The sequence below is a fragment of the Mastigoproctus giganteus genome, chromosome 9 (genome assembly GCF_048544385.1).
Source record: "Mastigoproctus giganteus isolate SK-2022 chromosome 9, ASM4854438v1, whole genome shotgun sequence".
In the NCBI taxonomy this organism is placed as follows: Eukaryota; Metazoa; Arthropoda; class Arachnida; order Uropygi; family Thelyphonidae; genus Mastigoproctus; species Mastigoproctus giganteus.
This window is the reverse complement of record NC_143583.1, coordinates 131,390,634-131,415,973: the sequence shown is the minus strand read 5'-3', so window position 1 is coordinate 131,415,973 and position 25,340 is coordinate 131,390,634. Positions and strand designations below refer to the sequence as shown.

Sequence of the window (25,340 nt, the reverse complement as noted above, 5' to 3'; positions counted from 1 at the left end):
ATGATGCTTCAAATGCGTTTGCCGAGGCTGTTTTAGATATGAAAAGGTTTCATAATCATTATTGCCAAACTTTTTTTTAAACAAGGTAGTGTTCCTCAAATTGGGAATTATTGTTTAGTTTTAACTCCACTATATACTGAGATTCTTAGGATTGTAGAACAGTTGAAGAACAAGATATCTATGGATTGAACTTCATTACAGTAACCGAAGTTAAAAGGAATAAGGCACAGTTTGCTGTACTTTTAGTGGAGCTTATTGCACGGATGATAGAAACAGGGTGCTATCTAACTAATTTACTTTCATTTAAGGTAATTATAGTATATAAAAAGGGTTAACCACATGATTATTATAATTATAGACCTATAACACTACAGTCAGTACTAAATAAGATTAAAGAAAATTATATTTATTTGTCATAATAGCAAGTATTTATATCAATATGGATTGCTAAAAAAACTCTATTCTCATATCAGAAGGGTAAGAGTACGCAGACATTATTAGAGAATTTAATAAATTCTTTTAATTTATATTTAAATAATAATAATTTTATCATGATTTTATTTATAGGTTTGACTAAAGCTTATGACTTAATAGATGTCCCTACATTGCAACGAAAATTACCGAAATATGGTATAAGAGGAAGAATCAATCAGCTATTAGCATGTTATTTAATCAAAATAAAAATAACAGTTGATGTAGAAAATATAAAAGAAAAATCATTTAATGTAAAGTAAAGGGTACCTCAAAGCACTCATGCAGGGCGAATAATGTTCAATATTTGAAGTAATTAAGATATTTTATAGAAGTTTATGCAGATGATATAATCTTATATACTGTTGGGGACGAAGTTGGAAAAAACTTAACAAATATGATTTATGACCTACAGCAGGATCTTATTCATTTGCACAGTTGGCTACATGATGATAAATTAGTACTCAGTTTTGAAAAAACAATTTTTGGTAATTACACCTCATCAAATTCTAGATATTCATCCTTCTATTAAAATACATAAACATGAATGCCTTCATGATCAGAATTGCAAATTCCAAACTGTGGAAGAAGTTTCAAATCATTGTTACCTTGGGTTATGGATTGATTACAGCAGCGGTTCCGAAACTGTGCGCCGAGGCACCGCAGCGAACTCAGAGGGGCGCGGGATATTTTGAATTTTCGAGGGAAACACTACATCTGTCGGACATCGCGCGAAGTACTAGCTGGAAGTAGTTCACAGTTTCAATATTACTTATTAATTAAGTTGTTTGGATCTTTGGACCTAACTACTTAATAAACGGAACTGTTAGGTTTTTCTTTTGGCCTGGGGCGTCGTGAAAAAAATACTTAGATTGTTTATCTAAGTATTTATAATACTTAATCTAGAAAGTTCTGGAAATTCATATAACAGATTTCTATAAAAAATAAGATTTTATGTGTACTCTTTTACTCTATTAAGAATAAGTTAAAACAAAAGTTACTTTATATTATGCTTTAGCGGACTCCCAACTTAATTATTTAGTTAATCTATGGGCACGAGCAAATCTATCAGAAGTAAGGGTAATAAATAACTAAATTGGCAGAACTCTGAGACTTATAATAGATAAAAATACTTGGAATGACTTGAATAAGAGAAGGCAATTTTTTTTAAAATATAAAATTTTTATCCAGTTCAAAAACTGAAATTAAACTTAATTTAGGAAAAGTTGAACATTATTTTTGATAAGTTGAATGAGCAAAGGAATTTTTAACGTAATTTAAGTAATCCAAAAGCAATTGTTTTGCCTTACCCTAGGGTACTGAATAGATTTGTAGCAAGGCATACAGTGAATATAAGTAACAAATTGTTGGCTAGTGTTGATTTCAGATTAAGGAGAATTAACCTATTTTCAAATTAAAATATTTAATGATTCAGTGGATTAGAGCTGCTTTACATATAAGAAGTACTCTCTGTTTACAGTGTGAAATGTATTATGTTTAGTAATTTCCTCTTTTTTTTTTTTTTTTTTTTTTTTTAATAACAAATTTGTCTGGAAAACTGTTTTATTTGATGAATTATAACTTGTTGTCAAGAAATTTAAATCTTCTTAACAAGTTTATTTATTATAAACAAATATTTTGATGAATAAATTGTATTTATTATTAATTTCCTTATTGTTATAAAGAGCCTGCCTCTTTTAACATACTTTTTTTTTTTTTTTTTTTATATATTGTGCTAGTTTTACGATGTGTTGCTTACGAGCTAGCCCCCCCCCCCCCCGAATATCTTGCTATTTCTGGGAGAGTGTTTACACTGCGATTCGATGGAAAAGATAAAATAATAATAATAAAATAAATAAAATAACTGGATGAACAATGTTAGCTACTGGACTAGAGAAAACCTATTCCAGAATAGTGCCTATTTGGCTTGCTGATCACAAGGCGCATTGTGATTTAGCAGCTGGCACATGTTGTTAAACTCTAATTTGGAAATACTGTATTGCAGAACTTTTTTTTTTGATTTGCATAAATCTAGTGGCATTAAAACGAATTACATTATTTATTCTGAAAACAATTCCATGATTAAATAATGTAAACCCTACAAAGTAGAATAAAATTGTGTAATATTGTATATACCAAAGACTATTGTATACACCACGTTTGTATACAATAAAGATTATATATATATAATAGTAACAAAATTCAGTGACAAATTCTAGTTAGATTCCATGGGTGTTCGAGTGCTTCAACCATCCCATAGTAGGCGCCCATGGAGCTACTTGAATTATTTCCAGAAGTGAGAAGAATGCCGGCATGTGTCTACTGACGTAGAGACTACTTTGAAAAGGGTGTATTACATTATTTCTCGGGTAAACTGGTTTTGTAATAACAATTAACTAACTCGTTTATTGATCATCCTCTGTCGGTATGTAAGAGCGCCATCTATTAGTTAAAGAGTAACATTACTGAAACCGGCTCTGTGGTGTTTGTTAATTATTAACATTATTCGACTGAAAATTCCACAATTAATTTTGTTTGATCATTTCGGTGGCACGCATACCACAGCACATTCTCCCGAACACTTTCGGTCCCTACACAGTATGTTCTTATGATGTTCTGCTAGACTAAACATTAGCTCTTAAGACAATTCCACTCACATATTTTATTATTTCATTCTTTTGCAGAACCTTCCAGTCAAATAATGTGAGATGAGGGCAAGTTCAAAGTATGACACCGGACCCTGTGTCTCCAACTAAGGAGCGTACAAAGTGTAACCATGGCAACGGCCCGAAGTCACCCTCCGATAACCGTTTCTCGGATCGCCGCAAGTGATTCCCTGATGGAAAACCTATGTTCCTTTAGACCTACACCTATTGCCTGCGGGGAAGCTCAGACATAATTCCCTGACCTCTGCCGCTAGACGGCGATACCATCGCTCGGGGCAAGGAGGAGATACAGGTAGTCCCAAATACAGTGGCAGTTGGATATGCCTTGGAACACGTGCTCATGTTTCGCCGGCGAGTTAGTTGCCGTCGTCCGTGATATCCAGAAACGTGTGTTTTTCTCCCCTTCCCCCCACTGGACTCTGTCGTCCTCGTGCGCGCGCTAACTGGCAATACCGCCTACTTAACCGAATGTGTTCCTTCTAATCCTATCACAACGATGCCGACAACTGACACTGATGTGTTGCTTAGAAACGGAAGTGGTTACCACTCCAAGGCGCTGGTCGGCTCTGGAGAACGGATAATCAGCGAAGACGTACCCCCAGCTTAAGATTCGTCGGGTGAGTGAGTGAGTGACGGGGGGAGGGCTGCACGTTGTGTGCGTGTTTATGTCTCTTGCACGCGCTTGCGTGCAGCCGAAATTGTCGTGTTGTTGCATTGTACATCCCGATTCCCGGAGAAGGATATCTGCTCTGCCGACCTACCTGAGTTATCATTCTTTTCCCCTTCGGTGTGCCTTGCTATGGAGACCGATGTTTCGAAATACTTGACCGAGCTTAATCAGAAGATCAGGAAAGGATGCACAGCTCACATCACTAGATCTGGGAGGCTGTTCTACCGAAAGTAAGTAGTCTTGTCATCTTCGATTTCCTCACAGTCATGCGTGATGTCGCTACAATCCATGTTCTGTACACTTGCATGCCTTCGTCCTTATTTAAGTTATGTTACCTTAAATATATTGTGCACGTTTGGTGGTAAATTTAAGAATTTACTTGTTTGCTAAACGAAATTTTAGTGTTGTATCCATCGCTGACATTGTTTAGATCTCCCTAAATTACACTTCAGATTATTTAAGAGCATTATTTCTAACATCGCTGAAACGTTGTCTTCTTCCTTTAGAGTTAAAATTCGAGACTTATAATGTGATGGAATCTGTTCCATCAAGTTAGAGTGCTAATGGCTCGACATTAGCACTCTAAAAACTATGGGATTCACAGTTACAAATATTACATGGTAAGTATTTAGAGGGAATTGAAAAATCTTCTTCTCCTGGCAATTATTTTAAGAGAAAAAACAGGGCAAGATGGTTGTGAAAAACCAAGTTATAAAAAAAAAAAAAAAATTCATGTCTAAAAAATTTATGCAATTTGAATTAAAAATGTGTCGTTCAAACGAGCGAGCTATAAAATTTTCATGGACACATTTAGTAGCTGTGGTCATTTACAGAAAATGTAGCATGAAATATTTTCTCTTGACTGGGTATAGCTTAATTCTGAAAGAAAGTTTCCCGTTAGCGGACAGTACAAAAATTTATAATATTGAACCGCATATGCAGTTGAAAATTAATCTCTAGAGTAGTCGAATACTCAAGACATAACTCAAAACTATGTAGTAGCATAATAAATTATATTCTCTCTGGTTATGTCCAAGAGATCAAAAATCAGTATATATATATCTATATATATATATATATATCTTTTTATTTGGGGGGGGGGGGAACGTGGTATGACAAATTAAATATTTTAGTTATTATTAGCAAATAAAAATATTACATGATCGGATTAAATGGATGAGGAGATATAAAAAGAGTATTACCTTTAGTAATTCATTTATTATAAATTGGTAAACACAAGACATGAGTAAAATTCTCCTACATATTTTCCATAAATTTTCTAATTGATCATAAGTTGTGTGGTCATTACTGGAAATACTTTATCTAATACTGTATATCGTAATGTGTATCGTATCAGGGTTTTGAGTTTTTTTTAGAACACTTGCTGCGTCCTTTTTCTTTAATTTCAAATTTTTGGTTAAGGAGGGCATATGCCCCTCCTGCTCACCTCTGAATACGCCCCTACACACAAGCATGCCTATTTCCCTCCTGTAAAATAATATCCATGTATAGGACGACTGTGGAAAATATGAGAAGTGCAGCTATTCATTATAAATTAATTTGAATTGTATATTATATAGGCAGAAACCAGCTGTTTAAGTCTAATTTCCATTTGAAATATTGGTCGACTGCAATTTTGTTGCGTTTTCGATTTCAAATTTTTTTAATGCCCTGATAATTACAGTAATGAAAACAAATGAATTCGTTTGTAGTAACAGTACTTTCTATTAAATTGCTTGTGTTTTACTGCTGATTGGTTGATCTTCGTGACATTGTTGCGTGTTGCTTGCTCACTTATCTGAATGCAGGCATGCGTACTGTCCTAGCCGTAGTTGCGTTCTTGATGTGACAGCATCCCTGTTTCGTACACCAAAACAGAAGCGAAAACAAAAGAATGTAAGATATACACATCACCAAATTTATTAAAGAAAGTTATTTCTGAATTTTTTTTTGTGTGTGTGTGTACTGGGGTTAATACTTATTCTCGCATGTTTGTTTTGATCAAAGTTCTGATAACCACTTTCTAAAACAGCCATTTCATTAAAATCTACTTTATCATTGATCAAAACTGTGATCACGAACGATAACACATAAAATAGATAGTATTTATTTCTTATTTGACAATTTATAACGCGTATTACCACGTGATGACAGTGGATGGCAACGTGTAGTAATACGCCTTATAAATTATCAAATAAGAAATGCATAAAAAATTTCTCACTCATAAATCTTGTGAGGTACTAACGTCTGTAGCTGATGTGTATTAGCGATGCTCTGGTTACGTCTGTGAAATGAATATTCTGTTTTAATCGTGGGTTCTCTATTAGTGCGCACATGCGTCTTGATTTTGAAAATCGTGGTCATTCCGTAAATAGTGCCACTTTCGGCAGCACCTTGAAATATTTGCGTCATAACTGAATTTTTTTCCTTCTGTCCCGAAGGAACCTCCAACTTGTTCATTCATGGTCGGTCGATGCCCTTGGGTAAGTGAACTAACTTAATGCTCAAGGTTACCGCCCAAGGCGCCACCTGACGACCGGAAACGAAATCAAAGAATGCAGAATAGTGATGCCAATAAAATCGTCTCAGACGTACAAAGAAGGGGGAGGGGAGTTATAAAAGATCTCGATGCATTGAATGGCTTTTGAATATCAGAAGAAATGACTGCATCGAGACGGTGCGAGAGGACAAGAGCAAAGTCCTCTGTGTTCCGTATTTGACTGTTTCTACGGAAACCAGTGTCTCTCTTCACCTGTTTATCAGTGTGTCCAGGAAGTGAAGTGGTCTCCATGGTTACACAGTTGACAGAACGCCGGGTGACTCCAAAGAAGTCAGGTACCTTTTCTGTTTCTGTGGCGAAATTGAGATTGACGTTAAAATATGAAAATCCATAGATGCGCAGTGCTCAGGAGTAATGGAAAATTGAAATTGACGTTAAAAGATGAAATTTCTTAAGGGGATTAAGTTTAATGTCTGCTTTTCCCGAAAATGCCATAATATGAGTTAAGAGGAAAAAAATATGAAAGAACAGTCAAAGAGTTTTCCGTTATTGTGTTTTATTCTTTCTGGTGTGTGCAATGGTGGTTGTCGAGGTTAGTCGGTCTTTGAGATTCTAGTAGGAACAGTAATGGAATATTCTGAGCCTTCTATACAAGAGGGGGGGGGAAGTGATCAATATGGATGACTACATAAGGCTATCGGGTTGACTGCAGCAGCACTCTATGTGTGTGGTAGACTCGCGCAGTAGTAGGATAGTTCGGCGGAATAATTATGTAGATGTCCCAAGAAGATTGACATAGGAACGATGATCTCTTTTCAAATACTAAAATATTAAGTGGCTGTTATGAAGCTATAAAATAATAATTAGTGGCTATAGTCTAAGAAACAGAAATTGTGGCACATAAAGTGCAGTAGTTTCATATTGTTTATGTACACTAGCACTAAAAATGAAGTTATAACGATAAAACTCGAGATAATCTAAAAATACATGTTTGGTCGGATTCTGTGATTTGTATTATTATTCTGAATATTTTTTTTAGAATAATAATACAAGATACGGCTATTCTGAGTTTGCATAACTCAGGAGTCAGAATGAAGTAAGATCACCAATAACAGCTAAATAACTGGCAGAAGAAACTGTCATGTTCACATGTTAAGACCTTATGGTAAATGATTTGTTTATTTACAGCTTAACCCAGCTAGTCTGTAATAAATCCCACTTCTCCACAGGAAGAGATCTTAGGCCATTCAGCGTTCTGGCGAGAAGTCGATGTGTCCCAATTGTGTCCTTAAAGTATTCCATACATGCTCAGCTGGAATATCCCCACACTGAGCTGATGTGAAAGTGCTATCGTCTATGAAAATCGAATTCCAGGCCGACGGAAACACTTCTGAGCAGGGGCAAAACCTAAAAAACCTCACACATTGCTCAGGGTTTTGTTCCTGCCTTCCTAAAATATGTGCAAATCGAATCGGCTATTCATAATGACTTCTTCCCTCAGATCTCCACCACCATAACTGTAATCCTTTTCCCGATACCAAAGGAATGGTAACATGTTCCACGTTCTTTGTAGATGAGAATACTTCAAAAATCAGTTACAAGACTGAATCTCGACTCAACTTTGATGATAGCATTAATACATTAATTTCTAGTTCCATAAACGGTGTGTTTTGCGTCAATTCAAACAACCTTTTGTGGCGAGAGAGAGAGGACAGAAATTACAGGTCGTTTCGCGTAGGGTCCATTTACTTAACGCCTTCGCTGCAAAGTTGAAGTTATTGGTATGGTTGTTGTCCTGATAGATTCAGATTCAACTTCAGATTGCCTGGTTGCCATATGCTTATGGCCTCTTGTTCTTAGGGAAAGATAAGTCATACTAGGATGATGTGGCTCTTTGTCGACTTTGAATGCCTTCCGGACACCTCCTGTTTCCCTAATTTTAACACGTTTAAGGCTCTGATAGCGGCCACCCAGCGCCTTAAACGCTGGGTGTCCGCTATCCTACCAGCATCATAATAGCCATACGCTGCTCTGATTCTTCCAAAAATTTATGTTCATTCTGTAGAAACGGAAGACCTGATCAGATACATTCTGTACCGCTTAAAATTAGGAATGATTGATGTACTGTGAACATTTATAGACCGCTTGATTTGCATGTTTTGGAGCTTAAAATGATATCATGACGTTTTATTCGAATATATAATGTTGAATTATATCAGGACTATGTATAAATATAGTGCAAATGCATCAAGAATACATAGCTGTATCTGAATAAATCAGATTATTAATAAAACGGCATCGTTTTAAGTTATATCTCATATTGTGAATACCTTTACAACGAGTTGCCATGATATTGCACTACTTCGAATAAGTAACGCTTCACCTAAGGAGAAGACTAATGTTACTTATTCTCAGATGGATACCACCACCCAGACGGCACCGTTTCAGGGCTATTTGGCCCTTCTTCGGTGGGTGGGTAGGTACCCGAGTGATGCAATGATGGCAAAACAGTTATGAAGTATAACTCCACAATATGAGAGATGCCTGATGGTGTATCATGTATTTAGACTCAAGCGTTTAGGGCATAAGCCTCAAGCTATGAAGGAGTCTAGACTATGTATAAATATAGTGCAAATGCATCAAGAATACATAGCTGTATCTGAATAAATCAGATTATTAATAAAACGGCATCGTTTTAAGTTATATCTCATATTGTGAATACCTTTACAACGAGTTGCCATGATATTGCACTACTTCGAATAAGTAACGCTTCACCTAAGGAGAAGACTAATGTTACTTATTCTCAGATGGATACCACCACCCAGACGGCACCGTTTCAGGGCTATTTGGCCCTTCTTCGGTGGGTGGGTAGGTACCCGAGTGATGCAATGATGGCAAAACAGTTATGAAGTATAACTCCACAATATGAGAGATGCCTGATGGTGTATCATGTATTTAGACTCAAGCGTTTAGGGCATAAGCCTCAAGCTATGAAGGAGTCTAGACTATGTATAAATATAGTGCAAATGCATCAAGAATACATAGCTGTATCTGAATAAATCAGATTATTAATAAAACGGCATCGTTTTAAGTTATATCTCATATTGTGAATACCTTTACAACGAGTTGCCATGATATTGCACTACTTCGAATAAGTAACGCTTCACCTAAGGAGAAGACTAATGTTACTTATTCTCAGATGGATACCACCACCCAGACGGCACCGTTTCAGGGCTATTTGGCCCTTCTTCGGTGGGTGGGTAGGTACCCGAGTGATGCAATGATGGCAAAACAGTTATGAAGTATAACTCCACAATATGAGAGATGCCTGATGGTGTATCATGTATTTAGACTCAAGCGTTTAGGGCATAAGCCTCAAGCTATGAAGGAGTCTAGACTATGTATAAATATAGTGCAAATGCATCAAGAATACATAGCTGTATCTGAATAAATCAGATTATTAATAAAACGGCATCGTTTTAAGTTATATCTCATATTGTGAATACCTTTACAACGAGTTGCCATGATATTGCACTACTTCGAATAAGTAACGCTTCACCTAAGGAGAAGACTAATGTTACTTATTTTCAGATGGATACCACCACCCAGACGGCACCGTTTCAGGGCTATTTGGCCCTTCTTCGGTGGGTGGGTAGGTACCCGAGTGATGCAATGATGGCAAAACAGTTATGAAGTATAACTCCACAATATGAGAGATGCCTGATGGTGTATCATGTATTTAGACTCAAGCGTTTAGGGCATAAGCCTCAAGCTATGAAGGAGTCTAGACTATGTATAAATATAGTGCAAATGCATCAAGAATACATAGCTGTATCTGAATAAATCAGATTATTAATAAAACGGCATCGTTTTAAGTTATATCTCATATTGTGAATACCTTTACAACGAGTTGCCATGATATTGCACTACTTCGAATAAGTAACGCTTCACCTAAGGAGAAGACTAATGTTACTTATTCTCCACAATATGAGAGATGCCTGATGGTGTGAAGAAGGGCCAAATAGCCCTGAAACGGTGCCGTCTGGGTGGTGGTATCCATCTGAGAATAAGTAACATTAGTCTTCTCCTTAGGTGAAGCGTTACTTATTCGAAGTAGTGCAATATCATGGCAACTCGTTGTAAAGGTATTCACAATATGAGATATAACTTAAAACGATGCCGTTTTATTAATAATCTGATTTATTCAGATACAGCTATGTATTCTTGATGCATTTGCACTATATTTATACATAGTCTAGACTCCTTCATAGCTTGAGGCTTATGCCCTAAACGCTTGAGTCTAAATTATATCAGGACATAAAACTTCGTATAAATTTTTTATTAATGTTTCATGAAGACAGAAGCATTGTTATGTCAGGATTAAACTAATTGCTATGTCTCAACAAGAGTGAACTTCTTGCGTACCTTAAGGTTGGCGATCAGTTTCGTAAAGTTTGTTTTTCCGTAGGACTGGCGGTATTGCAGAAAAATAGTTTTGGCTGCTGGCATTGACTCTTTATTCAAGAGCCAGTCTATCTGATCAGCTCTTGAATAAAGTAAAAAATACTCTCCCTACAGGGGAAAGCTTTTTGATCTTGCAAAATTCGGTGCACCTAAATCGTGCCCAATACCAGCTTCTTGACTAATTTTACATTCAAAATTTTGCGATAAACCCAAACTTTATTGTTTCGTATTTGTGGACTTTTTAATCATGGTACTGAAAGTACGCATATTCCTCTTATTATAGAGAAGCAATAATTCCATTTTCTTGGTTATTCATCTTGATACCGTGATTAGAACATGCATATAAACAAACAAATTCCTATGTCTCAACAAGAGTCTGGACTCCTTACATATTTAATATGTGATCTTTTCTAGAAGGTGGCACCTTATAGAAAGTTATAACTTTCAGTTATGTTTTCTGCCATTTCATAATTCAGTAGGAAACATTCTAAGGTTTCTTCTCTTCATTTTTTTTTATTTGTCGAGTTTTGTATTTTTCCTTCTGTTCTGGTTCCTTTGTGTCTGAATCATTGTATTGCCTAACCGGCATGATTCATTCTGGCTCTCATCCTCAGTGACTTTGGAAGGTGATGTACCAGTGGTCAACTTTGTTGGCTGAAGGTAAATTCCTGAGATCCGCTGGCACTCCCTTTCAGATTATATTTATGCTTCCTTTGCTAAAGTGATTTATTTGGCACTGTACCAAGGAACGGCATTTTTGATTGGTTTTCTTCTCCATGGCCATATCACAGGCGCTACAGATGGTTCTAGTTAGTGATTCAGCATTTTCATTTTGGTCAGTGTGGGATAGCAGGAATGTATCATCCTGTAACATAATCGTGAGTGAGTTTTCAAATTTATCCCAGCTTGCTCTCTTGGTAGAAAATCTCATTATATCTCTGGACATGTTTTTGTAAGGAGCGGCTCCTAGAACGTGAGCTCATCTCCGCCTCATATCTCTGTGAAGGACAGTACCACTATAAGAGGACCAGAAATGTGAGTAGTATAAGTTTGTGTTTATTATGTGTGTGTTATGTTCTGGCCGCTTAGCTACCCAGAAGCATCAATCACCTGGACAGATGATTCTGGGTACTCGTCCACTTCACTGGGACTGGCCCACTACGGGAAGGCGGGCCAGTCCCAGTGAAGCGCCTACTGTCTCGATACGAGACTCTGACCCACCTGATGTTGCCAAAAGGTGGGCCATATTTCTCTGGGGGCCCACTCCAGTGAGGGAAAAAAAATTCCCTACATTCCCTTCATTTTCCCTACGAGCTGATAACTGGACAGATACACTGCATACCATTTCATCAGGCAGGCATATCCCTTTTCTATTTCGTCCAACTGTTTTATGTTCCGAGTATCCCTCACAATCCTCTTGTAGTAAAACTTGCAGAATCCTCCGATTCCAAAGGAAAATTGTGCACAAAAATGCATAATTTTCGGTTACAGCTAAAGGGCTACCCCGGAGACTTATGCTCCGCTCATAGAATAGAGACGCGTTCGGATCATTTGGTGCCGTAAGGTTCTGTGGGATTTTGGACCTCTAAATATTCGGGCCCTATGCGTAAACATACCACGACAGCGCCCATATCCTTGTCATCTGTTCTCTGTCAACATGGAGGCGTCCTCCTTATTCGATATGATGCATCGCCGTCTGCCACTCATTTGAAGGGTCTGTGGTTCGATTACCGTCGAAGACTAGAGGAATTTCTAGTCCTCTTCAATTGGATCTGTATTTAGATGATCTCAGACGGATGGAGTAGGTTTTCCACATGAGTTATTCTGGGTTTTGTAGCTCGGACAACATGTAACATTAGTAAACGAAAGAGCATCAAGGGTCAATATGTTGTACGTTATTGATCAATTTACAAACAAATGAGAGGAATTGCTTTGATATAGGCATTCAGAACGCTTCTTTCCTAACACTCATCTTGAATAACGGGATTTTAAAATAACTAAATGAATTCTCTACACAGGCGAAGAGATAAAACATTAGCGATCAAACGTACCTGGAATCTGTTGTTCAAGAGTTCTTAACTCGAAACCAAAATATATTGGACCACCAACAAATGTCAATGAGCGAAAGAAGATATTGTCTGTAATTAAAATAAATTCATATCTGTTTTAATTTTTTTTTTAAATATCCAACACAATTATACGAAACTATTAATAGCTGAAACACTCGAAATTAAATTACATCGAAATTCGATTAATGTGCGGCGCCCCTATCCGATTTCAGATTTATGGTTTTTTACGTGCATGCTTCAGGATAACAACTGATCTCTCATCTATAAATTCCGCCGTTAATTTCATGTTTTTACTACCCTGCGATCACGACCAAAGTCGAAAAGCCCTGTCCACTTTGAGGGAAGGGAATTTTTTTTTTTTTTTTTTTAGAATAGATTTGTATTCGTTTTAATTATAGACGCAATGTCTTCTTTCGCTCGTTGACATTTGTTGGTGGTCCGACGTATTTTGGTGTCGGGTTGAGAGCTCTTGAACCGCAGATTCCGCGTACGTTTGAACGCTAAAGTCTTATCTCTCCGAGTGTACAGAATTTATTTAATTGTTTTAAATTCTTTTATTAGGAGTGTTAGGAAAGAAGCGTCCTGAATGCCTATATAGAGGTAATTCCTCTTATTAGTTTGTAAACATGAAAAATAAAATATACACAGTTTACGGACTGAAGATACATGCAAATCAGAAGGTACACGAATATGAGTAAGGAGCTTCGGTACCGGTAAAATAATAATTTGAATTTTTTGTCATGAGGGACTGCCGTAGCTGCAGTCTGTGGCAGCGCGCTTTTACGCATAGGCACGCTAGGCGTCTGTAAGCTCACCGGTACCATCTTACCTTCCTTCTCAATCCTGAGTTGTTGTTTTATATATATTCCGTATATATTCTTTAATTTACTTAGTTGTAACGGATACCATATGATACTTAAATCTTATTAAGAACTTAAGGATTTTAAATATACTTCGCCATTACATTCCCCCCCTCCCCCGCTTTTCTATCAAAAGCAGGTTTGTTCTCAAAAGCGTTCCATTGAACGATTTAGGTAAGCGATTGCATTGATCGATTAAAAGCAATTGAATTAATCGATTTCTGGCCAGGCACCTGCGACAGTATGAGAGATATCTGTATTAAAATGGGGTCGGATTCTGGAGGCTTTGGAGTAAGGTTCCTCTCCCCCCCCCCCGTCAGTCATTCCGTTTCTCAGACTTTACAGCATGCAACATTTAAAGCTATGCCGAGACAGTATAATGGGTGAAAAACAGGAATGTCTGGAAAAATAAAAGGCCATTGCAACCTTCGCACAAGAACTAACCTTTCTTTTTTGCAGATGCAGAAAAAGTTCAATTTCGTTGCATTATTTAGCCATTTTAATGCTAAGTATGGCCACTGTATGAAAAAAGGCCATAAAGGTCAGGTCCTTCCGTCTAGACTGGATTCTAGCCCAAGGTACTTTTTGCATCATGAGGAAGGAAGGCGATTGTAACCACTGTGTAAACCCTGGGTGTTTGGCTAGAGAACACATTTGTATAGGTATAATACAAGGTATAAAAAAAAAACAAAAAAAAAAAACGTGAGAACTACTATATCACGTGAAGTGGCGCTCAGTGGTCCAAGTAATTGAAGCACCAAATATTTTGCCAAATAACAGCAGCTCTGGCGGTGATGGAAGATTTTCCCCGTGTTCTTTCCATTCACCCCCCCCCCTCTTCGCAGCTTGCACAGTGACTGCCGTCTTTGTCCTTGCACACCTTGTGGAAAATGCCTTTTCGGTCTCGTCTTGAGATGGGAAGGACTTTGTGCTTTTTTAACACCGTGGCCGAGCTAGTCAATCTAGTGAGGCTTGCATTTTTTTTAATTCTCCCTCTTTCCCTCGATTTTTTTTTCTGCAAAATAGACAAATTTACCATAAATACACAAAGTTTACGGACCGAAGATACTGATGCCTTATTATCTTAGATGTCTCGATGCAGCATCTAAACCAATCTACCTGTCTGTGACTCTGGTTTAATCCCGCGAACGCGTAGTATACTGTATAGACCTATACTGAGTCTTCATCGCCTCGCTTTTTCCTGTTCTTGTTCAGAAACTATCGAACCCTCTGTATGTGAAAATCGGAAATAACTAATCGATGAATAGTGCGTCTGGTTATAGGCTTTAATATTTGCAAAGCGTATCTGTAACGCTTTCATTAATCAGACAGTGACTGCCTTCATTATTCACATTATTAACATTTAATCTCCCTTATATTGCAACAAGACGAGAAGGCGGGAGGGGATTCAGAATATCTGAGTCGAGAACAAACGAGTAGTGGGAAGTTGAAGCCATTAAATTGTCTTTAGCATAGCATGACCATGTTATTCTCAACCATTGTGACCTAGAAGGACGCAAGGAGATGAACATAAAATTTAATAACTAACAAACCGGATGCTTACTTGGTCTTGATCAAGTTAGGCTGCCATTAGTTCGGTGATTATGTTTCACCAGATGGAGCGAGTAGCGTGGAAAAATTATAATAAATAGCTGTGTATATAGCTAGTAATTAGATTGGCAGTAGTGTCTGGGGAACTTACCTAATGAAATGTAAATTTACTACAAACCTGCTCTGGGTGGTCCCACATTTTTCAACACTTCGACGTTCAATTGGTTCTCTCTACCCGTACTGGATTTGCATCCAGAGGCTTTTAAACATCGTCTCTATGAAAACAAAATTGGCCGCATTATCATTGTGGCTTGTTTCATTACAGAGACCGAGCTTTTACCTTACTGTTAGAAGCCTAAGTCATCTGAGGAAAAATGTTTCACAAAGAAGTCTCCTTGAGGACGCAGCGATAGCAGTCGCCCTCCGTTTCGGGCAACGGACATTTCATCTGATCTAAGCTGATTTTTCTGATCGATATAAGATACCAATCTTCACGCTACTCTGTGTGAACAATGAACCCCCCTCCCCGCTACATGTGCCACTGCGTATGAGGATGTTCTTCAAAAAATTCTTGAAGACATTGTTTCCTGCCGAACAACAGGATCGCTTATTTTAAATTAAGAAGGTAATACGAGTAAACATACGGAAACAATAGCATTACAGTTCGCGCAGTGAGGTAAAAATTCGCGTTACTTGTTGCACGGGGGATTTGGACTTGACAATTAATTGTTCCTAAACGTACGCGCCTTGAGTTGGATCAGTGCATCTTTCCAGACACAAAGAAAAGTTAACCGACTTTTACTTCTCTCGCATCGGATGAAGAACGATGGTAAGGTTGGAAGAGTTTATAATTAGAGAAAGCTTCTGTGGGAATTTAAGATCAATAAATGAAGTAAAAGTGTGTGCTAATATCGTGATGTGTTTAATTTGATTATTCTTGTGGAATTGCGGAACACAAGGCAGGGTCTTTTCTTGGCTTGAATTTTTCATTAAAAATCTGCTAATTGGCAAACAAAGGTATGGCTGTCTAGGGAATACCCGGATGGGAGTTCAATGTACAGTTAAGAATGATGCCCCTACATATCAAACATCCTCTGCGTAGAATTGCGCACGCCCCGGGTGTTACTTAGACAGTACTGTTGGGAACCACCGGTAGAAGGCGCTCCCCGACACCAGTGATCTATTTTACATTTCTGGCGGTAGCCTCACGAAGCTAGAATACCAATGAACGTATGGGGACAATAACTATAAACGGTTAAACAGGCTGCCGGTGTACTTAATGCCGTCGAAGGTCAGACGGATGTTCGCCGACATACTCCTGAGAATATACTGGCAGAATTTAACTCTTTTATTTCTTGCTTTAACGTTGTGACATCGTGGCCTGCTGCTGCATATCACCGATGAATAATGGCTAACCGATACAGAACAAGGACAACATCAAAGGCTGCCGACGCATAACTATTAGATGGGATCATTTGAAATTCTGCTCATGTCATCTGGTGGCTCACAATTGGGTCATTTTATGACGTGCAGGAGGTGTCGACCGGCAGGAAGTGACAGCAGATACTTTCATCGATCCTTAAGTTCGGTATCGGATGGAAAGTGGCCGGCAAAACTTAACACAGAAAAGCAATAAGAGCCCCTTGAAAGCTGCGAGACCCCAATACGGTGGCTGAACCTGTGCGTGTATGTTTATAAAGGGCTCGGTAAAGTTTTGACTGTTTTCCTTCCTTAATTAGTTTTCTGATGCACTCTGTGCTTCTCTCGTGAATACACAAAACGGAGGGTTTGTAATCCGTCCAGTTGAATTCTGTCTATTTCAGCTTGTGAATGCGATTTTCATCCAAACCGCTAAACCTCTAATTATTGTTGATTAGATTTTTTCTCTCTTTTTTTTTTTTTTTTTTTTTTTTGTTAATCAAGTATGTGATTGTAGCAGCGATTTTGACTTGTATATATTTTTCAGTGGTAAAAGCACGGAATGCTTCTGAAATGGTATAATAATTTTATACCATGTACTTATTACTTTGATTCCAAGCGATCATCGTTTTGAATTCAAAAGTCCATGTGATGGGAAGGAGGAAAGTAAAGGCGTTATTTCCGGCCATATTGTACTGATTGAAGATTTTCGATTAGATTACTAATATTAAATACTACGAACCTTGAAATTTTCAATGGGCTAAACTAGAAATCAAGAGCCAATAAACAAATTAATATGCTTTTGTCAAAATTTAGGTAGTCAACTTAATTTATACAGAATCATTGTAAAAAGGTTTTCAATGTTATTGTGGTTGAATAACAATTGAAATAACTCGGGAAAGAGATAAAATACTATAACCTGCTTGGAGACGGATAAAGACATTATTGCCTGGAAACGATTAATAACCACAATCAAAATGATGACTGGCACGATATCATCACCATGCTTCTGGCAGCTTTGTGAGGGGCACATCCCGCCATCTGCATTAAGAGACACGAAATCCTTGAGAATGAAGACCAGCAGACTGAAGATATCAGCCTGTGCGTTGTAATCAATTCAATGCTTAACACATATTGGAATTGACCTACAAAGGCTCATAGAAGATCCGAAATTTAGGAAACAAACCTCAGTGTGGTTCACTGAGGAAGAACTGTGTTATACGCAATTGAACAAGTGTATATCTCCACAAGTTGTTTCAGTGGATGTGATGTTAAGATGAACTTTTGTACTACAATTGCTAGGAGTCTAGACAGAAATGTATTGATGAGTAATTAAATTTTTTTTCAGCTTTTCTTGTATATTTTAGCCATTTTTTCCATTTTATGGTAATCCCCTGGCTTTTATGCCATGAAGGAAATTTGTCACCTACCAATGTACACTTATATTTGGTAGGAGAAATAAAGATTAATTTATTCTGGTGCCTTGGGACAAAATAATTTGCGAGCATCCTGTAAAAATGGCGTAGAGGCGATTTTTTGAAATTTTTTTTTTCCCCTCCCCGAAAATGAAGACGCTAATAGCATGCTAATTAGGTGAATACTTGGGCAATAATTCCTTGCCTTATTTCAGATATCTGATTGCTGTTGAAACATGAAATGGAAGCTCACTATAAAGGCAACTTGTCAACAAGAAAGGCAACATCACAAGCCTGATTAACAATTTGTACAATGAATGAATGTATTATTTAGAGGGGCCTACCAGCACAACAGTACATACAATATCAGTAAGAGGCAGTGATATGCTCTTCACAGTCGAATATTTATACTTTCTACGAATAATTTTATAGTTACTATGATTCAGGCTGCATAGCAGCTAGCAGATATGCGGCCGAGTCTGCTGAAACAGCATCAGAACCTCGTAAATCAGTACGAGAAGTCTGCGCCTTACATTACAAAGAAGTGCACTACTGCTATTTATTTGTAATGTGTCTCATTTGTTACCCAGACAACCGTATAAGGGATTATTATCCTTTCGATGGTGGGTAACTAGGCACATATGATATATCCACAATATAAAAGATATCAAAAGGTGTGAATACTAACAACCCATAATAACTGTACAGCTAATAAGCTTCGGGCCATGAAAGCTACTTATGAGATCAAAATCAATCGGTATGATGTGCAATACTTATGAGATCAAAATCAATAGGTACGTATTTTGCAAGTTTCTCGCATTGTATGAATTGTCTGCTGCCCGTGTTTGGAACACTTTTCCCCACGTTTTATGAACGTACTAGCAGATAGATGAGCATTTTCCTTAACCTCGCGGGTTATTATTAATAATGACAAAAGCTACTCTAATAGATATGTTCCAGTCACACGCCCAGTTCTTGGAAGAGCTGCCTTACCCACCGACTGCGATCCATACATATATTAAAATTCCTAGCGTCACTGTTATCTGCTACGTGGTCCACCGGATACCAGTGATCCATGCACAGATAATATCAGTGCAACATATCATATTCATAGCAACGAATGTTAATGACCACGTTAGCACGCATGCTGTGGTTCTTTTCACACCGAACTTTCAGCGGTCACGTGGTGCAACGTAACAATATCCCGACGCCGAAGCTTGCAACAATTGAATGGCGGAATTTGTTCTCCTAGTAAACTGACAAAGAAATAATTCCAGAAAATGCGTATTTTGAAGTTAATAAGAAATTTCAGTCGTTCTTATGTTCTGAGAAGTCTTTCAGTTTTAGTTCTAGAAATGCTCGCTGGCTGTCGATATCCATTATGTATAGGTTAAGCAAGGCATATTGTTGGAAGTAACGCGATCCCTGTGTCAAGTTACCAGCACGTACATGTTGGAAGGCGTCTGGGAACTTATGTATTTATTCTGAGCAGTGTCCTGGCGAGAGGTCCTATCCGATTTGTCACGTTTGGAGGACGCTGTCACTGCAGTAAGCTGTCCGGGGTAATGTTCGAGAGACGGGAGAGCTCATGAGATTATCTGTCAATCGATATTAATCGGTTATTTATGCCAGGATATTTGACAATTAATAAATTAGATCGTGGTATTACGCATTCACGGCGTCTGCCGCAGCTGACTCTATTAACAAATGCAAGCATTATGGCGAGGAATTGATCAACAGGATAAAATTTTATTGTCTCTGGCGCTTATAAGGATCCAGTTACTGCGTTGATGGAACTTTGCCTGTAATCAGGAGTTTTTGATTCACTTGAGAAGTTACGTTTTTTTGTTTATTTCTTGAAAAACTCGGACATAAAGCTTAAGGCGCCAAGTCGAACAGTGCATACAATTGGTTTACAACGTTGAAAATGCTTTCAATGTGATGGTCTTTTCGCAAAGATAAATCGCAATAAAAATAAATAACTTATTTTATATTTATGCTTATAATTTATATTTGTTTCATATACGATTTTATATTAATTTGACTTTGCCATATTCATAAACATATATAAAATGGTAGAACATGGTTACTTCTTATTCATTTTGCCGCTATTACATTTAAATTTTTACGGTTAAACTCGTATATTTCTAATTCTTTTTTAGCCGAAAAGTTTACAAAACAACTGAAATGCATTTCTAGTCAGTTTAATTTAAAAATTTTTGAAATCCTGATTTGAATAATATTTTGATCTCTCTCTCTCTCTCTCTCTCTCTCTCTGTGGATTTCTGGGTATACATGTAATTTATATTTTTATACCCTTATTTAGACAGAATTTCTAGTTCGATTATGCTTAGCAGGAGCTACCTCTCAAGGACAGAAGATGGCAGCACCAACACCATCGTTATCGGAACAACTTCACAAAGAAGTAATATAATAGGCTGCAACCGCAGAATTGGGGGAGGGGGGCTGCTTTGCATTTACCAGCAGCAGTCTATCAAACAAAAATAATAGCATAAATTTTCACTTGAAGTCAATGAAATGATTTTACGCGAAATTGTAATTTTATATATTGAAATGTAAATAGTTACGTATTAAGCACAATTTCTCTAATATTGATTGACTTATGTAGTTTGGCGCCTCCGTAGCCAGGTGAGCAGGAGCAGCAGTGCGTAGCACACGCGTCTTGATTAGGCTCGGGGTTCGAGCCCGTGACCACCAAATACGGAGAATGCGGAAAGGTCAGGGAATGCCCACCGCATATCCCCGGAGCTATATGGCCTTAGTTGCTAATGCTCCTAAAAACCAAACAACAACAAACATTATGTAGTTTAAATTCCCGGTTTAATGCTGTCTGAATTAAATATCGCCTTGCGACTCTAATGTCATTAGCTAGCCCAGATGTTTGTCTCGTTAAACTGTTCAAATATTGAAACATGGTTTTTGTAACGGGAGCTCTCCTCTTTTTATTTATTTTTATTTTTTACTACTTTCAGTGTTTATTTCCTTCACTGTGTTCCATCCCATTAGTTCTGTTCCGTTTTCGCAGTACTGTTTTGCATTATTTGCAAATAGCATAGTTCTCGTTACTGCTCTCGAATCCCACTAAAAGAAAAAAAAAAATTACACATTCTGTAATCCGCTGCAAGTAAAAACACTTCCATAGTATAAAATAAATCTAAGCCACCCTATGCTAAAAGACAATATTTTTGAGCTTCCAATGGGGGGAGGGGCATTTAAAAATATCCGCATATCAAATAAACATGATGCAGTTCATTATTTCATTTATTTCTGAACTTTACAGGTTTAAACACACTTACAATATACATGAAATGTACTGTATGATTATTGCAGGGCACTTCAACGTTAAGAATATACATAAAATAACTATTTATAAACAATTTTTAATGCATAAAATCTCAGTAATCGTAAATAAATAGTGTTAAAATAGGAATTAAAAATATTTTGTCCGAATAAGGCTGCGTTCACGCATGCGGCAGTGTTCATTTCCCCAAGCAACCGATAAAACTAAAGATGTGCGAAAGATGCTTTTAGTTTTATTGGTTGGTTGAATGTAATAAGCACTGAGGCATCCCCTTCGGTTCCGCGTGTGTGAACGCCTGAGAAATTGAATAGTAAATTATAGTATAATTAAGAAAAGTAATAATAAATATACTTTGCATATTTATTCATACCTTGATTAATAAATGTACGTTATAACAAATCTCTATAGAAGAATTCATAATTGGCGTAAATTGAGATAAATAAATGAGTTAAGTAGTACAATGAATCGAGTTTATATTTACAATGGTGGGCAAAAAAACTGCATCACTTGTGAATTTTGCAAATAATTTCGCGCTGCATTGTGGGTTGTAGAAATGTTCGAAATGTATTTGTTAGATGGGATATATATCTCTGTGAATGAAATCCAGTATATAGACTCAACTTAATATACCTAATTGCCATAAATATCTTCCCAAGTGATAAAATGCGTAATTAATGGAAATATGAGAAATCATGGAAAGGGCAATCATGACAACCAAACATAAATTTTATTGCATTTATGTGTACAAACTGAAATAATAAGTTAACGTGATAGTATGATGTACTGTAAATCAACAAAATAAGTCCTCAATATTTTGTTGTTCCTCCTCGGCTGCCAGGGCAGGTCATGGGGTTTTGCCAATGATATATAGGAATTTTGCTGGCAGGGAAAAGGAGGTGATTGTCCCTCTGTGTAAGGCAATGGTCAGGCCACGCCTTGAGTACTGCGTACAGGTCTGGAGGCCTCATTTTAGGAAGGATGTAGATTTGCTTGAGTGTGTACAGAGAAGGGCAACAAGATTGGTGAGGGGAATGAAGGGATCCTCTTACCAAGAGAGGCTTAAGTTCTGCAAATTGCAGTGGCTGGAGACTAGGCACCTGCGCGGTGATCTGATTGAGGGGAATAAGGCCTGTGAATGGGTTGAGCACGCTGAATTCTGATGGGATCCTTCCACTTGTACAGATTACGAACCCAAGGGGGCATAAATTCAAATTAAGAAAAGACAGATGTAGAATAGATGTGCGGAAATTTGCCTTTAGCCAGCGGGTGGTTAATTGCTGGAACAAACTTCCATCTGTCGTTGTGGAAGTTGATAGCTTGAATAAATTTAAGGAGGAACTGGACAGGCATTTGGAGGGAATGGTGTTATATATATATATATATAAAACACAATTATTTTATATATATATATATATATTTGGCTGATGCTGCATAAGCTCATACACTTGCTTTCTTGCATCACATGCCACTACTACTACTAAATAGAAACAAAATCATATAATAAAATTTGGCACATGATTTGTTTCAGAACGTTTCAATGCGAAAGGGATCATATAGCTTGCAACTTCTCAAGGAATTTTACACACAGGAGTAAATCTTCGCTCTTGATCGCAGAACGTAAACAAGTAAATGTGCCAATTACTTTGCCAACAACGACGAAAACTTCATAATAACAGAAGTGTTTTGATTGAAAAAATAAATAAATAAAACAGCTTTCTGCAATTTATGTAGGATCTTTGGGCAAACTTGTCTACTCACAAAGCAGTACATACGTGAAGAATCTCAATCAAATATGTAATGTAAGTTTGAAACATTTATAAATGAGCTCAATATTATCAGTTTTAATTTGCACTTTTAAACGTTTATCGGTGAAAGGGCCAAAACTTGAACTTGCCAGTGATGATTCGGTGTTTAAACCAAGACAACGTAGAAGTTAATGGAAAAATTCTAAAACGGTGATTAAACTTCTTTTTGTTATTAAATGAAAATTGTTTCTGTATTTTTTTTTCCCAAGTTGGTGGGTATCTTTTAATGAGCCCAAACATTGTACAAGTCACCTAAAATAGCTTAAGAACTTTTCGAGTGACGAGGGAACAATAAATTTTGTGACCGCCTACGATAAAAATAAGATTTCGGGAAAATAAATGCATAAACATTTTCTTCGCTATTTACAACGGTTTTTCTTGAAATGTGTACAAGAATCTAGGATATAAGATATACGTATATGTAATCAGGCAAAGTGAAGATTTAATGAAGTCATAGAGAGCAGCAGCCTTGTGTCAAAACTCATTTAATCAAGAAAGGCCTTTAGCTTGAATTAAGAGTGAACGAAATGGACGATTCCTGGAGGCAGCGTACACTTTTAATACTTACTGATATAGCTGCTGATATTAAATACGACCTCTCTCATTCTCTGTGCACAATGGATAGGTTAATCTACTGTCTAGACAGTTTGAGAGTATAGACAGAAATATGGGAGTTGCTCTGTTTATGCTGGTCTGTTCGCAACATTCACTCTGATAACAAAGACCATATGACAAGACTAGCTGGAGAACGGAATTTTGTTTTCGGTAGCCAAAATTCCATTAACCAGTTTATAGGCAAAATAAATATTTGCTATGTTGTCAGTCAAAGTTTTAATAACGGGCGATACAGTTTCCTCGGCATTCAGATAGCTTCTGTCTTTTAATGAAGGCAATGAATGTTTCAGCTTTATTATTCTCTTCATTTTGGGAAGAGAGAAAAAAAAATTAAGATCTTCATGACATTACCGTAGTGACAGTAGTATTGTACCTTAAATTTGCTTATTTTCTTGAAAGTATATAAATTGAAAACTGAGCCTTTGAAGGTACCGGGCTTTGTCGTCAATTTGAGACTACTGAGCAGAAGGAAAGCTGTCACTTGATAGCATTTACAGTACTTTTTATTATTTTCTTTAATTTAAGTAAAGATGATCCTGTAATACACAGGACCCTGTATAAAAGCGATAATGATGACAAGGTCAACCTCGTATTTGTGTTATAGGACAGTGGCTCTGTCACTTGCCACCTTTTGGAAAGGATAGGGTTCGAACACCGTCGATGATGAGAGGTTGAGTTTGCGGCTTTTTCAAGCAGAATCAAGTTAGCAGTTCTCAGACCGAGGCGCATAGTTTTCTGGTATTCGTTTCAAATCAGCATCTGAACGTATTGAGAAAATTCACAACTGTGAATTTTCTCATGTGTGTATGGTTTGAACCCCCATCATTATAGAACGGACTAAATTCGTCACATTTCTCTGGTATTCTGGTGGGGTTAATGATTTAATGAAGGAAAATAAGTGGAGCGAGTATCGGAACAATTTACTGAAAATTGTTCCTGGTGTGTTCAATACAAAGTTATAAAGTTTTTCGAAGTAACTCCGAATTTCCTTTTGGCTCAACTTCTTTTATTTATCGTCTGCACAAGTGATAAAACAGATATCTACCCTTCTAGCAAGATATTAAAACTGCTTGGTTTAATTCCAGAAACGATGCTGGAAATACACTGCTTGACAAAATTAACAGAACACGTAGAAAACGTGATGTTACTCGTGCAGCTTGCGATGAAGCGGGGAAAAAAAATGGTATGGTGGTGTACCATAGAATAGTGATAAATTAGGAGACAGCGAGAAACTACAGCCAGGTATAAGGGACATTTATAGGGGTTGTCTAAGAATTGCCAAAAAGGTCACATTACAGAAGTTAATACAAAATACCCGAAAATATGGTCGAATTATATCAGTACGGCGTATGATCCCCTCCAATGGCTAAATAGGACTGAATGGACAGCGGTGAATCATGCTTGATATACGGGGTATCTATGATTCTGTGGTAACAAATCCCAATCTTCCACTAGCGCAGACCTTAACTCACCAAGTGACCGAGGAATTGGCTGTCAGTATGCAATATGACGC

The 25,340-nt window shown here is 37.3% G+C and overlaps 1 protein-coding gene across 5 annotated transcripts in view; it reads left to right on the top strand.

The window, feature by feature from the left end:
- LOC150080735 (uncharacterized) overlaps positions 1–25,340 on the top strand; it is an 856,799-nt gene that overhangs the window by 309,317 nt on the left and 522,142 nt on the right. For all 5 annotated transcript variants that reach the window (XR_016547438.1, XR_016547439.1, XM_090382087.1 and 2 more), the window contains exon 2: positions 3,156–4,037. Coding sequence is in view for 3 of the 5 variants with exons in the window: in XM_090382087.1 (XP_090238213.1) it covers positions 3,937–4,037 (101 nt within the window). In the remaining 2 variants the exon portion in view is untranslated. The remainder of the gene's footprint in view (positions 1–3,155; positions 4,038–25,340) is intronic.